Source organism: Notolepis coatsorum, assembly GCF_963971535.1.
Source record: "Notolepis coatsorum genome assembly, chromosome: 1".
Lineage (NCBI taxonomy): Eukaryota > Metazoa > Chordata > Actinopteri > Aulopiformes > Paralepididae > Notolepis > Notolepis coatsorum.
The window spans coordinates 313,222,073-313,239,232 of NC_140165.1; the positions used below are offsets into that span (position 1 = coordinate 313,222,073).

Consider the following 17,160-nt stretch of genomic DNA (forward strand, 5'->3'; position numbering starts at 1 on the left):
AGACAACAAAGACAACAATAACAAATATCAATAAAACAACAAATATCAATAAAACAACAAAGACATCTCAGAGCAAACTAAAATGTGCTCAAAAACAGCACAACATTCCATACACTCATACTCTAATACTCATAACCACTAGACAAACACATTCCAAAACAACACATAACCCAACACAAGAACCCATTCATTGTTTACATCAGGGTCCCGCATTCAATTCATATCAACATTTATGACATACACAACATACATGACATTAGGGATTAATAAGAACGAGCCGCCTCGAAAGAAGACGGCCGCTGCTGCTGAAACCACCGCCTCGCGTCGCCTCGCTGGCTCTTCCGCTTCACAGCGCGGCAGCGGGCGATAAGGGGGGCGTGCTAGCGCACGGTCACGTGGGCTTAGTGGCCAATCAGAGGAACCCGGAAACCGAACTGCGTTGTATTTGGCATAGGCGCCCCCTGGACCCCCCTAGAGGGGCCGATGTTCACCCACCACAGTCTGACAAAATCCTGTGGGAAACACTTACTATTATTAGATTAGAGAGAGAGATCCTCCTGATTAGCTGTTGTCATGTCATGTATACCATTTTATATCTAGTATTTTATATCACTATATATATATATATATATTAAAAAAAACTGGAATAGAATATCACACAATTTTATTAAAAAAAACATAAAGAATAATAAACAACAAGATACATCAACTGTATCAATTGTATTGTACAATGAACAACCCTATATATCACTGCAGGTGCAGAGTTATTAGAAATGTATTTTGAAATATATTGTGAATTACAATAATAATACATCGGTGCCTCATATGATATTTGGCAGAGCCGCGATGAATTTAGGCAAAATCTACATCTACAAAAAAAGCAAAAACAAAAAAGCTAAAAGTAAGATTATGCACATGTATAAAGAAAATAATAGGTGTCTCCTCATAGTTGCATCTGCCTGTTCTGTATCACTTAGTGATCTGCGCAAAAACAGTTCCTGTCTGGAATGAGACAGAGGGCCACACCACATTCATCACACTTCCAGGGGGTCTTCATCTTACAGTGGACACAAAACAGGCGGCCAGCCGTGGCCTTCTGGGATTTATCTGCCTGTTGCGTGATTGCCACAGGTAGATGGTTTCTTGGTAGACGGTCCACTGGTGCCGTGGGTAGATTGTCTGTCCCAGAGGCACGCAACGCTGGTTGTATTCTCTCACGGATGAAGCAGAGCTGCGTTTCTATCCAATGTGTCAGAGAGTCAGGTGTAAGGTCCACTTACACCTGCAGAGAGGGAATTTCTTCAGGATTCTAGTGACATGTTTTAGAAGCTTGAATCCGTACGGACGCACGTTTCCTTGCGTCGCAGCGAATATTCCACACACACAGAAGTATATTGGTATTCCATATTGTAACTATATTTATTGTAAGGCAAATATAACTGAGAGGGCATACATATCATCTGCCCAACCTTCACGATAGATTTGCAATTGAAAAGTCAATATGATGAGACTGAAGTACCCTATAAATATGTACAGCAGGGAACAATTAGGGCTGAATTTGGGTATTAGTGTGATCACCGTCATTTTACTAATAAGAGTCATGACTCAAAGTGAGGGGAAGGGGGGGGGGGGTATCGGGGCATTGGATTCTAAACGTTTTTTTTTTTAATGTTTAGCGCGACGTGGGTATATACAGGACTGGTGAGGATGCAAAGCATGTTAGACTACTTTTAATTCATAACGTTCCGTCGGGTCCGTGAGGAGCTGGAAACACGGCCACATCAAATATTCCACAAAAAAAGGGTTTCAAGTATTTCAAAAAAAAAAAGTACAACTGATCCAATCTTCTCAATCTTTAGCAATAACATTTCAGAATGGGAGCTCGTAAAGTGCGTAAAATATAGGCTAAGCGGTGCGTGAAATTGGCTATAGCCATTCTACAACAATTGAATAAGCTGAATTGTTTTTTCAGGCTGTTATTCATTTTAATAAGGGATATGTACATGTACATTTACATTTAGTCATTTAGCTGACGCTTAGCCTTTTATCCAAAGTGACTTACAAGTTAAGAAAGTTACTGAATTTGCTCCAGAATAAACGTTTAATTCATAACATTCAGTCGGGTCTGGGCGTCTACGTGGCGTAGTGGGCAAGGCGCTCGCCACGAAATGCTGGAGACGCTGGGCTCGTCAGTTCGAGCCCAGCGCTCCACATTTGCTTTCAGTTTAGCTGGTCGTCCGTACTAATACACATTGGCCGTATTAGGGGGTGGGAAACTGATTGGTGGGGATCGGGCGTTGTGGACAGCGACTCCTACAGGTCGGTTGGTGCGCCTGCGCAGTAGAATCAGGAAGTGTCGGGGGCAGCGTGAGCCTCCCACGCGTTACTCCTCGCCACTGAGAGATCGAGCTGCGCAGGTGAAAAGATGCGACTGCTGTTACCTCAAGTACCGGAGGGGACTTGTGCTATGCATGACTTAGTCCACATTGCAGCCGGCTTGTGGGAGGCAAGAAACAGCGTCCGTGACAGGGGAGGGTTGAATTGGATGATACGAAATTGGGATGGGAGAAAATATAGAAAAATGGGAGAAAAAGTGGATAAAAAAAAAGAAAAAAAAGTGTATTCTCGAGAATGATAATGCAGGTTCTATTATCCTGACTAAACTTGGAATACCAGAAAATAGATCTTATAGACGGTATGATTTGTTCCTTACGATGTGTGCTATGAGCGTATGGCGTCAAATTAACGTCGTTATAATGATTAATGTGAAGTGGTCGTGGAGCTCGAAAGAATCACGCAGCCATCCGACCTGAGCGAACGACGCTGGTGTTTCTTTAAGCTTCCAGAGTCTCTGAAGCTCTTCTCACACTGGTCGCAGTGGTAGGCTTCTCTCCTGTATGACAAGGCTGGTGAATCTTTAAGTCTCCAGAGTTAATGAAGCTCTTCTCACACTGGTCGCAGTGGTAGGCCTTCTCTCCTATATGAATGCGCTGGTGTTTGTTTAAGCCTCCAGAGTTAATGAAGCCCTTGTCACAGAAGGCACAGTGGAAAGGCTTCTCTCCTGTATGACAACGCTGGTGAATCTTTAAGCTGTCACATCTACTGAAGCTTTTCTCACACTGGTCACAGTGGTGGGGCTTCACTCCTGTATGAATGTGCTTGTGAATCTTTAATTCTCCAGCTTGACCAAAGCTCTTCTCACACTGGTCACAGTGGTGGGGCTTCTCACCGGTATGAATGCGCTGGTGATTCTTTAATTCTCCAGAGGTACTGAAGCCCTTGTCACAGAAGGCACAGTGGAAAGGCTTCTCTCCTGTATGACAACGCTGGTGTTTCTTTAAGCTGTCATATCTACCGAAGCTTTTCTCACACTGGTCACAGTGGTGGGGCTTCTCTCCTGTATGAATGCGCTTGTGAATATTTAATTCTCCAGCTTGACCGAAGCTCTTCTCACACTGGTCACAGTGGTGGGGCTTCTCTCCTGTATGACGATGCTGGTGAATCTTTAAGTTTCCAGAGTCTCTGAAGCTCTTCTCACACTGGTCACAGTGGTAGGGCTTGTCTCCTGTATGAATGCGCTGGTGTCTCTTTAAGTCTCCAGAGGTACTGAAGCTCTTCTTACACTGGTCACAGTTATAGGGCTTCTCTCCTGTATGAACACGCTGGTGACTCTTTAAGCTTTTAGAGTCTCTGAAGCTCTTCTCACACTGGTCACAGTGGTGGGGCTTCTCTCCTGTATGACTAAGCTGGTGTTTCTTTAAGCTTCCAGCCTCTCTGAAGCTCTTCTCACACTGGTCACAGTGGAAGGGCTTCGCTCCTGTATGAGAACGCTGGTGAATCGTTAAGCTTCCAGAGGTACTGAAGCTCTTCTCACACTGGTCACAGCTGTAGGGCTTCTCTCCTGTATGAGAACGCTGGTGAATCGTTAAGCTTCCAGAGGTACTGAAGCTCTTCTCACACTGGTCACAGCAGTAGGGCTTCTCTCCAGTATGAATGCGCTGATGACTCTTTAATACTCCAGAGGTACTGAAGCTCTTCTCACACTGGTCACAGTGGTAGGGCTTCTCTCCTGTATGACGATGCTGGTGAATCTTTAAGGTTCCAGAGTCTCTGAAGCTCATTGCACACTGGTCACATGGGTAGGGCTTCTCTCCCGTATGAATGCGTTGGTGTATTAGAAAATTGCGCTTTTTGATGAAGCGCTTTCCACACTGGTCACAGCAGTGAGGCCTTGACTCAATCATATCTCTACTTGTTGTTGGGGAGGAATGCAGCAATTGTACCTGGAGAAGAGAGAAGTACATCAATTAAGAGTTCAGATTTTGTGTTATGCTCCAAATGTAGTTATTGATGTGATTTAAAAGTGAATCTGTTCCAAGGCCGGTTATTTAAAACTGGCCAACATTAATAAAATAAAACCGAACATGCAGTTGCCTGCAATATGATATTGTGGTTGTATCTGTCCTTGTAACAATATCAGTTGTTCCTAGTTTGTGTAGTTCTGGGGAGCAATTAACTCAATCACGGCCAACCACGTATATATACGTGTTCGTTTTTGGATCGTTATTTCTTTTATTCGATTTTTTTATTCATTTCAGGCACACCGACCTCGGGCAGAATTCACGTAGCGCCCTATAACTCAGCTTTTCAGGAATTAGCCCGGATAACTCCTAAACTATACAATATTCACCACGGTATAACACGCAAACGTATACATGAAAACATTTATATATATAGATATAGCCCTGCAAACACCGCCACGCATCCCTATCTCTTAGAGCGGTGGCGCAGTAGGAACAAAGATGGCTAGACCCGCCGGCGCTGAAAGAGTTAATCTCTTAGACCTGGAGCCCTATTTTCTGAAAATCCGCCAAAAAAACATACCTAAGTAAATGGAATATTGCTCCACTTCTACAAGGCCATTTGCATATTCTTGGTATCTAGGGACATCTATGGACCTCAGTAAATGTATTCCCAGTAGGCTTGCTTAAATTGTGATGAATCAAAAGGAGAATATGAATTATGATTTTTCTTTGCATCAGACAGTGAATAACACCATGCTAAAAATGACCAGACATGAAAAACTGCCACTGATCTCGTGCAGTACCTTCTTGAGATCATGTGTACAAAAAATCTAAGGAAATGAATAAAGGGAAGATGATTAAACAGAAGGTTTTGTAGATACAGTACTGAATTCTCCCATCCGGTGAATTCTCCCATCCGGACCAATGCAATTTGAAATATTATTATAGAATAGCAGGCTTATAAATTACCTTATTATAGCCAATTCGCACATTTATGGATTGTGCCAAATCTTATATTTCAAATGCCCGAGTTCAATTTGGATTTAGTATCACCAGGCATGCATAAAAACAGATAATGAAATCTACTGTATGTACAGTAGCTTTTTTAGGGTGCCGCCATTTTGAAACTAATTTCAACTCCGATTGTTGCTACATGCTAGAAATAGGGGAGACAAACTAACTGCGCTCCCATATATGCCAATAACGTTACGTTTTGTGGTTTATTATCCCAAGTAATAAGATATTAAAATTATTCATACAGAAGTAATAAAAAGAAAAAAAAAACTACAATTCCCGACGGTCAATTTTTCAAAATGGCCAACTTTCACGAACTAAACAGAAAAACTAAAACGAAAATCGATCTAATAACACTTTAACCTATTATATTAGTAAACTAACGTATTGATAATATTATCACTGCTGTTGTGACATGGTTATGATGTTAAAACTTGAATTTTTTTGACACCATATTTGGAAGACCCATCACCACCATCACAGCAAGTATTAGTCCGCAGGTCTTAAAGGAACTATATAAATGGCCCCCATGACGCCGGCCCGAGATTTTTGGTATATTTTCCCAGAGCGGTCAGTCAAAGAATACATTTCTCAGTTTGAAGAAACATTTTACAAATGAAAGTTTTATAATTACCATCACAACATGTAAAAAAATAAATATATGAGTAATTGTGGAACAAAATATAAATCGCGGGAAGTCTATTGTTAGATGCCATTCGTCAAAATGACATTCATTTCACTGTTAATAAAAATGTCAAGCAATCAATCAATCAATCAAACCAATAAGACACGCTCACGCCAAGGTGCGCTGTTGTAAGTGAGTGTGGGTTATTGAATTGATCGATTGAAAATTGTATTAATGTCCGCCTTGTTTCGAACTGGTTAAGAAATATCAAACAATGCATTTTTCTTTTTTTAAACCTTACAGATGTCTTCAATAGACTCACAGGAATTGTGTAAAGTTGCCCAAATAGTGCTAGGAATAGCAATGCAGGTCCCCTTTAATGTCCGCCTTGTTTCAAACTGGTTAGCCTTAGGCCCTCTTTCGAAGTCGGTTATGCTTAGAGTTTATCTTTAGAGCAGGGCGATAGACCACCAGCCCTGATTCCAAACTCTAAGCATAACCGACATCGAAAGAGGGCCTAAGCCTAACCAGTTTGAAACAAGGCGGACATTAAAGGGGACCTGCATTGCTATTCCTAGCACTATTTGGGCAACTTTACACAATTCCTGTGAGTCTATTGAAGACATCTGTAAGGTTAAAAAAAAGAAAAATGCATTGTTTGATATTTCTTATCAAGAGGGAGAGATAGAGAGACAGAGAGGGAGAGAGAGAGACAGAGAGAGAGACCCGGACTCAGCGGGACTGAGAATGAAATATCTCTCTCTCTCTCTCTCTCTCTCTCCCCCTCTCCCCCTCTCCCTCTCCCTCCCTCTCTCTCTCCCTCTCCCTCTCCCTCTCCCTCTCTCTCCCTCTCCCTCTCCCTCTCCCTCTCTCCCTCTCTCCCTGGCAGAGTGCAGTCGAGGTGTGGGGTTTCACTATCTGCCTCGCTGTGATTTCCACTCGCTCTGCTATCGCTGTGTGGGCTGCCTAGGTTGTGGGCGGGCATTGGCTCCAACCACAGAGCCAATCGGATCACTATCCGCTCAGTCCTCGCATTGTGATGTCACGTTGCGAGTCAAATCAGGATGACCCAATTAAAATCAAGCACGAAATGGTCGGACCTGAATGAGAGCAATCCGCCAATATGGTATTTAGTTACAAAAACACATTGATACTAACTCCTATTACTATAATACAATGCTAGAGACTCAAAAAAGACATTTATAATGCATGTCACCTTTAATAACATTTTCAATCAATCAATTCAATAACCCACGCTCACTTAAAACAGCGCACCTCCCAGCTGCTTCTATAGACATTTAAGCATTACATCACATGACAGAGTGTGTTATAGAAATTAGATCACGCCTATGGGTGTGTGTGTGTGTTTGGCTAAAGTGGATAGAAAACACAGTAGTGTGCAAAAGTCTTAGGCACCCAATAGTTTTTATATAAATTGTCTTGATCGTGATATGGCCAAAAAATATCGCAATATCATTTAGAGGCCATATCGCCCAGCCCTAAAGGGTGGCCGCAAATATTTCTACTAACTAACAGCACAAAGTATCAGAGCCAGGGCTGTACGCTAAGCTTTTTCACTAGGGGCACAGGTTAGGGGTGGGCGATATATAGAGTATACTCGATGTATCGCGGATTGTTCTACCCGAGATGTAGTACTGTACTATATCGCGAACATCGAGTATTAGTTTATATGGCGCCGCCCGCGGCCGAGAGACACTTGCAGTGCTTTCCTCGAGAAGGGACGGCGGAGCTATAGGCTAACGTTAGTGTACTGGTCCCGAGTGTAGCAGGGACGGCGGAGCTATAGGCTAACGTTAGTGTACTGGTCCCGAGTGTAGCAGGGACGGCGGAGCTATAGGCTAACGTTAGTGTACTGGTCCCGAGTGTAGCAGGGACGGCGGAGCTATAGGCTAACGTTAGTGTAGTGGTCCTGAGTGTAGCAGGGACGGCAGAGCTATAGGCTAACGTTAGTGTACTGGTCCCGAGTGTAGCAGGGACGGCGGAGCTATAGGCTAACGTTAGTGTAGTGGTCCTGAGTGTAGCAGGGACGGCGGAGCTATAGGCTAACATTAGTGTACTGGTCCGGAGTGTAGCAGGGACGGCGGAGCTATAGGCTAACGTTAGTGTACTGGTCCCGAGTGTAGCAGGGACGGCGGAGCTATAGGCTAACGTTAGTGTAGTGGTCCCGAGTGTAGCAGGGACGGCGGAAAAGCGGTCAAAGCGGACTCCACAACACTAGTTCCATTCGTGAGGAAAGGGGGTGGGTTATATTGACAACGCTTGACAACAGAAGTTTAAACATAACTTCATATTTATTGGTTATTCGTTTCTGTATATCATCCACTTTCCATCTCCGTGTGTTAGACTCTTCCTTGTTTACATTCGAGTGTGACGTCATCACCTACGGCAGCTTAGACTATCAAAACGCGAATCTAGAACAAAACCCGAGGGGGGGGGCTGGCTCTCTCGTTCGTTCTCGCCCCCTCTCTCTACATTCAATGATTTAAAGTAGCCAAACGTTACAGACAGTATAAATACTAACTGGATAGTTGATGATATAAACATTTAATTTCATTATCTGAAATATTCTAAAATCATTAAGTCTGCTATAAGCCATTATCCCTTTGTGTGTGATTATTATTTTCTCACAGTAGAGTGTATATATATGCGTGTGTGTGTGTTTGGCTAAAGTAGATAGAAAACACAGTACTGTGCAAAAAAAAGGCACCCAAGAGTTTTTATATAAATGGTTTTAGATGTAAATAATTTTTTTTATTAGTGTGTCAGTAGACTACTCTTAGTACATTTTCATTAAATTATTTTTTAAAGCATCTTCATGGTTTAATAATGCAAACATATGTTGCAGGGACTTATAATCATCATATTGGCGTGACTGTATGCATCAAAGGGTTAAATCAAGCATTTTTAAGTGCTTTAGAGGAAATGTCAAAATATCGCGATATCGTGTATCGCGATATGGCCAAAAAATATCACGATATCATTTAGAGGCCATATCGCCCAGCCCTAGCACAGGTGCCCCTAAATGAAAAATTTAGGGGCACAGAATCTTTTTTAGGGGCAATATGCGACGCCCTCGTAGCACTGTACAGCCCTGTGTGGAGTACTTGAAGCAACACTGGTACACCCCACTGTGGAGTACTTGAGGAAGCAACACTGCTACATACCTCGTCAGCCACCTGTCTGCCCAGTTGACCTTTGATCCCCTTCATGCCGAGAAACTCGCCGTCATCCCCGGTCTCCTCCTCCGTCGCCACGGCCTCCTCGGACACCTCCTCCTCCTTCATGCGCTGGTGCATCTCCCCCATGTCCTTGAAGCTGGAGCCTGAGGTGTCGTCCATGTTCTCCATGTCGATCACAGCCGAGCCGGTGCCCTGAAGGAGGGAGGACATCGATGATACGACAATTAACTAAACCTGCCTCTGAAATCAGGAACCCCAAAGTTAAATCACGTTTGTTTTTTTTAGTGCTGTGAGGCGATTAAAACAATTAATCTAATTAATTACAGGATTTGTAATTAATTAATCGCATTTTAATCGCATAACCATTTTATGCCTGATATTCTATATTCTATAATCATATTTCAAATTGCATGTGTCCGGATGGCAGAATTCAGTACTGTATCTACAAAACCTTCTGTTTAATCATCTTCCATCTATTAATTTGCTTAGATTTTTCTAAGATATGGTAAGATCCAGCGTTATTTTCCAACGTGTTCTTTACTAACTGCTCTGATGATCATATCACCCACACTAGATTAATGATATAACGTTGCCCACGGAATTATAAACGACCCCCCGCCTAGGGCTGGGCGATAAAACGATAACGATAACTATCGCGATAAATTATTTCCTCGAAATAAACATGAAACGTGGTCGCAAAGTTTCGATATATCGATTTCCAAGCTTGGCTCCGTTCAGCCTCGGCTCAGCACACTCACTAACAACAACCAACATTACGTGATGACGTGACGTGCATACGCACAACAGCTAACAAGTAACCAATCAGTGAAGGAGATGGCGGAGAGCAAACGAGATCCGGAAGGAGACCCAGAGGTACTAGGACTCACTCAACAACAAGGCTTGCTAGGCTAATTAGCTTGCACAGCGTTGTTTTATATATTTACGTGCCAAGTATGTGTGTGTTTTGAATTCTGAGGCCACGTTTAAGTAGTATGGGGTATACAGTGGACGTCGTTTCAATATATTGTGGCGGAAGAGTATTTTAGTGTAATATTTAGCACATTGTCATGGAATACACCACTTATAAACAACAGGCTAGCTAGGCTAATTAGCTTGCACGGCGTTGTTTTATATATTTACGTGCCGAGTATGTGTGTGTTTTGAATTCTGAGGCCACGTTTAAGTAGTGTGGGTGGGGTATACAGTGGACGTCGTTTCAATATATTGTGGCGGAAGAGTTTTAGTGTCATATTTATTGTCATGAGATTCTCCGCTTGTCGGCTACTGTTAACGTGCGCGGACTGATGACGACATCAACTCGACTTGAGACATTCGCAGCAGCATAAGAAGTTAATTAAACTTGACAGACATTATATCGACGATAATTATCGATATCGAATTATATGAAATTTTTTTTATAATTTTATCGCGATAACGTTTTTGGTCATATCGCCCAGCCCTACCCCCGCCCATCCGGTCAACATCAGATCATACGTAGTAACTCCTAGAAGCACATCCAGTTGAAATTTTTTATCTCGCACAGATTCCTACCAAACTGTATTTGATCATCAATATAATGCATTTGGGGCAATAAATCAAGTTCTGGAGAAAGCTGCAGAAAACGATAAAAACATACTTATACTTTAGACCGTATTTTAGTATGAATATGTGAATGAAAAAGTATAACGTTGCTACACCCTGAACAATAGATATAGGACATTGAATGGGCCATAATAATGTCAATTTAGCAATACAATTTAAAAAGTTATAGCCCTGCAGAGAAGGGGAACTTCTCCATTAGGCTTGGGCGGTATGACTTTTTTCATACCATTATACCTTGATTACCTAATACCCCGGTATACGGTATATGACGGTATGACTTTCATTATCATCAGCGGGGGGGGGGGGGTAACCCGTGTTACCAAGTAAACAAATCACGGAGAAGGCCAGTTCGCCCGCAGCATCTAGTGCTAACGTTAAGCTCTCAGAATGGTAGCAGTTCGCCCGCAGCATCTAGTGCTAACGTTAAGATCTCAGAATGGTAGCAGTCCTCCCGCAGCATCTAGTGCTAACGTTAAGCTCTCAGAATGGTAGCAGTTAGCCCGCAGCATCTAGCATCTCATTTAATTTCACTCACTGAAGCGGGGTTCCCCTCCTCCTCCTCCTCCTGTGTGTAGACAACCAGCTCTGCATGGCTCGCCCCACTAGTGAGGACTAGTCTCGCCCTCTGCTGGCGCGTGTGTGCACTACAACAAAACTCTGTTTAGACGGTATTGATTTTCAATACTGTCGGTATTTCGAAATACCCCGGTATACCGTAATACCGTCATACCGCCCAAGCCTAGAGCTAACGTTAGCTTTCTGAGGCTAATACATCAACAGGCTGCTCCAGTAGGAGTGGAGCGAGCTAACGTTAGCTTTCTGAGGCTAATACATCAACAGGCTGCTCCAGTAGGAGTGGAGCGAGCTAACGTTAGCTTTCTGAGGCTAATACATCAACAGGCTGCTCCAGTAGGAGTGGAGCGAGCTAACGTTAGCTTTCTGAGGCTAATACATCAACAGGCTGCTCCAGTAGGAGTGGAGCGAGCTAACGTTAGCTTTCTGAGGCTAATACATCAACAGGCTGCTCCAGTAGGAGTGGAGCAAGCTAACGTTAGCTTTCTGAGGCTAATACATCAACAGGCTGCTCCAGTAGGAGTGGACTAACGTGGAGCAAGCTAACGTGGAGCGAGCTAACGTTAGCTTGCTGAGGCTACATCGACAGTTAACATTACATAAGGTTTTAGCGCGATGTGGGCATTACAGAATGGCGAGGATGCAAAGCATGTTAGACCATTGGACTCGTCGCAGAGTTTACATTACACATAGAAACTGCGCGATTCGCGAGAGAAGTTGTCACACAGCCTTCAAACGCAGGGCGGAAGAGCTTGTTTGCTTCTGTGTTTATTATTAAATGACAATTGCGTGTTGACACGCCCACTGCGCGAAGCCTCTGTGCTCCTAAATAACTTTTTACAGATCGCATACATCTATTATCTATGACTAATTCTATTTTTAAAGGCAAATACGAGTGAAATAGTCGCGCTGTGGTTACATGACGTCATTGCTATTTTAGAGCTGCTCTACCGGTTACAAGGTATAGTCAAAATCCATACCGTAGAGCAAATTCATACCGTTTATACCGTATACCGTTTATACCGTCGACCCCTAGGTACTAGTGTTCTCAAAAATATCGAAAAATCGATACATATCGATTCTGAATATTTTAAACGGTTTCAATACTAATTTCCCGAAATATCGATACTTTCTGCAGTATCGATACCAGCTGGCTTTCTCTCAGTCTTCTACCGCAAGTTGTTGACAGACAGACACACGCTGTTGCAGAGCACGCTTGCCCCTCCTCCTCCTCCCCCTCAGAGCCCAACAGACACACGCTGCTGCAGCCCTTCCCCTCACAGACCTCACAGTTTGTCAGCAAAGATTTTAGCTCCGAATATGGCTAGTGCAGAGCCTCCGCAACTTGTGCTTGTGGATAAAGAAAACAGCAGAAGTGCTGTTTGGAAGTACTTCGGGTTTGAAGTAAACGACAAAAGAAAAGCTAAATATGCCACGATGCCCATTTGCAAGCGTTGTTACAGAGCAGTGCCAACGATACAGCTATTAGCTAACGTTAGCTAGTCGTTCCTCCGTTAGCTTATGCTAGCTAGCTGGCCACCTTTATAATTACTTCATGGAAACGGAGTAACGTTAAGTCGAGTTCATACTAACTACACTAGTACACGTATGAACTCGAAATAACGTTACCCCGTTTCCATGAAGTGTTTAATTAGCAGCAATCTTGTTGAAAATGTAATGTTAATAAATGCTCTGAGTCCGAGCATAGCTCCGGAGATCTCTCTCTCTCTCTCTGTCATGAAAATTGTTGTAGTTGTTGTTTTAACCAAATAAAAAGCAGCAGCACTATTGCATAACTGAGTCATGTTTGCTATGTATTTCTTTCTTTAGGAGAGTTTGTTTCACAGTTTTAGCATGATGTTTTATAGATGGCTAGGTTAAACAGGTTTTTGTTTTTAAGAGGGGTTTGATTTAGATTAGATAAGTTATTTTTAAATGTCTGATCTAAAGATAAACAAAGGGTTTTAAATGTGTTATATTTATCTTCTCTTATAGTACCAGAGAGAAGCTGAGGAGAATCAACCAGCAACAAAAGCAACATTTGTTAAAAATATATATATATATAAAAATTATCGAAAATGGTATCGAATATTGATACTTTTCAAGGTATCGTATCGAAGTCAAAATTCCAGTATCGTGACAACACTAGTGGGTACAATACAGTACAGCTCAGTGGACTGGAGGATGAAGACCAGAAAAAGACTTTAGGCTTTTTTTACATAAGGGTCCTCCATTTTCAATTTATCAAAACATTTAGAGACATACAAATATACAGTAGTTTCATAAAAAATAAAATATTAAAAAAAATATATATATATATATATTTTTTTTTTGGCCACAAATATCGGTATCGGCCGATTGCGTTAGTTGAACAATCGGTATCTGTGGCAAATTTTCATATCGATGCATCCCTAGCGAATATCACTTAAATAGCCATGTCAGGAACAAGGACTGTGCTTCCCAAAACACACCAACTCTCTAACGATGATCTCTGGTGATCAATAGATACAGCTAGAGGGCGAGGCTAATCACTGACACTATTGTGATTTAAATTAGGGATGCACGATATTGATTTTGACACCGATACCGATAACTTTATGCTCCTCAAGTCGATACCGATACCCGATATTTATTGTATTATAATATTTTTTTTAACTGTATATATATATATATATTTGTTTTTATCAAAAAAAAATTTGGTTTTGAGTATTTATAAGCTCCGACGTCATCGGTACTGCTATCGGGACTCGAGAAATTATGGAGTTTTTTTTTGAGGAATTTAAACGTTGCAAACTAATCTTGTTGGCCGTTGTCTATATCTCTCCTGCCTCTGTCTGCCTGCGCGGGGAGCGGGCTGCCTGCTCTCTCCTCTCTTCCCCTCCCACACACACACACACACACACACACACCGAGTACAGACAGCTCTGCTCTCATAATGGCGGACAGAACGAAATGTTCAAAAGTCTGGGTCTATTTTACTAAAGTCGATGCCGACAACGCTCGTTGCCACAAGTGCAACAAGACATTTGCCAGTAATGTATAAGCGCTGGTACTTGTCAATGTGGCTGGCGGGGAGATAACGTTAGCTCCGAGTAGAGTAATGGCTGACAATCCGGAGGTAAATAAACGAACGAGAGCTTCTGATTGGTGGTAAGAAGAAGAGGTGGGTGCAAGCCGTGGGACGTAATTGGCAGATCGACTGTCTGTCTCCGAATGTAACGTGACTACGTCACAGCCAAGAAAGGGAGCGCTGGATTTGTGAAAAACTCCCCGTTCCTAAACCACACGCTATCAGTTTTACCACAGTACTGGCAAAACGGGAGGAGGCTATAATAAAAACAAGCGCCCTTCATCCAAATCCACCCACACCGGATTTCTTTTAACCAAAAAATTTATTATATGTTATCGGAGCTATCAATAACGTTATCGAGTTTATCGGGATGACGTCATAATTGCTGATATCGGCCCGATAATTATCGTGCATCCCTAATTTAAATAGCTATGTAACGTTACAGCACATAGGACTATAGATGGCAATGATAGCTTCTTGCTAAATCTGGTGCACCCATCTACAGTATTTGCAAATTATTGTCAGTAGGCCTACACTGTCCTTTATAAATGAAATAAACTAAAGGTGCATAAATTATGCATTACTATATTCCATCACAATAGAATATATATAGCTAGGCTACTGACATTGTGATCACTTGAAATGTGTATATTTTTATTTTGTCACAATATTATTTGAAAGATATATTTCTGAGTTGCAGCACTTAAAAACATTAAATGGACCGTTATATCTTATTCAATTGTGGACATTTATTCATTCCCACTTATTAGACACCATTTCTGATGGTAAAATGGGCTTAAAGGCAAAATACAGAATTCTGAAATATTAAAATGAAAAAAAACTGAATTTGGGAAAAAATATAAATGGATTTCATATGGCTCTACGTGTGTCTCGCTCTCTCCCTCTCTACATCTCTCTCCTGAACCTATTTCATTCAAAAGGAAGACATTGATGGACAGTAGCTATAGTATAAATTATAGCTCAGTTGTAGCTGTAACAGAATAATTGTATTAACTATTATTCAATAGCGTTTCAATTATAATGAATTAAAGAATTGTATAAAGAATTTTCAATGTTCTGTCATCTAATAATATTGCCTTTCGTATCTGTATCAAAGTCAAAATGTTGGTATCATAACAACACTACAACATACAAAAGCAGCTTGACAACCGATATCCTTTGAGTCTAGTAGGCATGGGCCAATTTGTGATTTTGGTGGTATGTGCTATTTGCACAGATGTTTAGCCCTTGAATGAATGAATTAATGAAAACTTTATTTAACAGATTGCAGAATGGGTACAATACAGTACGGCTCAATACACACAATTGTTAAGGGGATGCAGACCAGAGAAAGACTTTCGTCTCGTTTACATCAGGGTCCCCCATAGGGCTGGGCGATATGGAAAAAAATCATATCGTTATAACGATATGATAATTTTATTTTATTTCTCGATAGATAATTTTCGAATTGTTATAAGTATAAAAAAAATAAAAAAAATATATATATATATATATATTTTTTTTTAACAACAGATGTATGTTTATTTTGCAGCAATTCTTTGTCATTGCCGCCATCTTTAGTGTTACATCCCCTCACACTCCAGTTCTCAGGCTGCAGCTGGTTTAAAAGCTAAAGTAAACCGGCTTCTCTGCTGGCTGTGGCTCCAGAGGAGTTGAACAGTTCTGGCTCTGCTAGTTTATTTTCGATCTTTTGGCGCTTTTTTGGTGGACAAACCACCGCACATGAGCACTGTGACTCGTGACTGGAGTCTAGTTCTGCTAGCACACATAGCCTACTGTGTACAGACGGTTTCAAAATGTATTTTAAATTAGAAAGCAAACAAAATAAATGGACAAGAGAAAAAGAAATCTGAATTTGGTCAGTATTGTCATTTGGACAAGCAAAGCCATTACTTTAAGTTGCAGGCAAGAAAGACAAGTCTGTCCACTGTCTCTGGTTTTAAAACTGCCCTGTTGCAGGTAAAAAAAATAATAAAAAATAATAATAAAAAAAAAAAAAAAAAAAAAAAAAATTAATTTCGATATTCGATATCGATTAAAATATATCGCGATATTTATCGTTATCGTTATATCGCCCAGCCCTAGCTCCCCCATTTTCAATTCATAGTGTGCACACGCACAGTATAATATGCATGTGATAAATAGTTTGTTAATAAACTCTGTGTTACTTGAACATTTTTCACTGTGCTCCTAAATTTCTTTGTGTGCTGAGCTCCTAAATTTTTATTTAGATTTTATTTATTAACATTTTATTTAGGAGCACATGTGCTCCTTGGGAAAAAACTTCTGCGTATGAAGTTATCTTTAAACCTCTGTTGTCAAGCGTCGTCAATATAACCCACCCCGTTTCCTCACAAATGGAACTAGTGTCGTGGAGTCTCTTTAAAGGAAAACTCCAAAATTTTGGGAAATTAGCTTATTTAACATCTTCCCTGAAGTTAGACAAGAAGATACATACCTTTTTTGTCTCTGTGTGTGCATTTAGCTTTGGGAACAGTCGCTCCGTTAGCGTACACAAACCTAAACTAACGTTACAACTAACCTAAAGTTAGTTTAGGTTCGTGTTAATGTTAGATAATGTACAAAATAAACGTTTTCCGCTGCTATAAACGTTGCACTTTTATTTTGAAACCCCCAGAAAGGAAGTCATTATATTTGCTTTACCATCCTGTTCTGTGTTGGCTCCGGTTAGCTCCGAGCGTCCAGTAGTTAGTAGTATATTATCAATACCAGCCATTGGATTACTGTTTT

At 41.3% G+C, this 17,160-nt stretch overlaps 1 protein-coding gene across 1 annotated transcript in view; it reads right to left on the reverse strand.

Annotated features, from left to right (window-relative positions):
- LOC311226206 (uncharacterized protein) overlaps positions 1-17,160 on the reverse strand; it is a gene marked incomplete at its 3' end in the record, with an annotated part of 57,479 nt that overhangs the window by 20,933 nt on the left and 19,386 nt on the right. The window contains exons 2-3 of the mRNA XM_084311581.1: positions 9,129-9,335; positions 4,125-4,283 (exon numbers count right to left, since the gene is read on the reverse strand). Coding sequence (XP_084167707.1) covers positions 4,125-4,283; positions 9,129-9,311 — 342 coding nt within the window. The 5' untranslated portion in view covers positions 9,312-9,335. The remainder of the gene's footprint in view (positions 1-4,124; positions 4,284-9,128; positions 9,336-17,160) is intronic.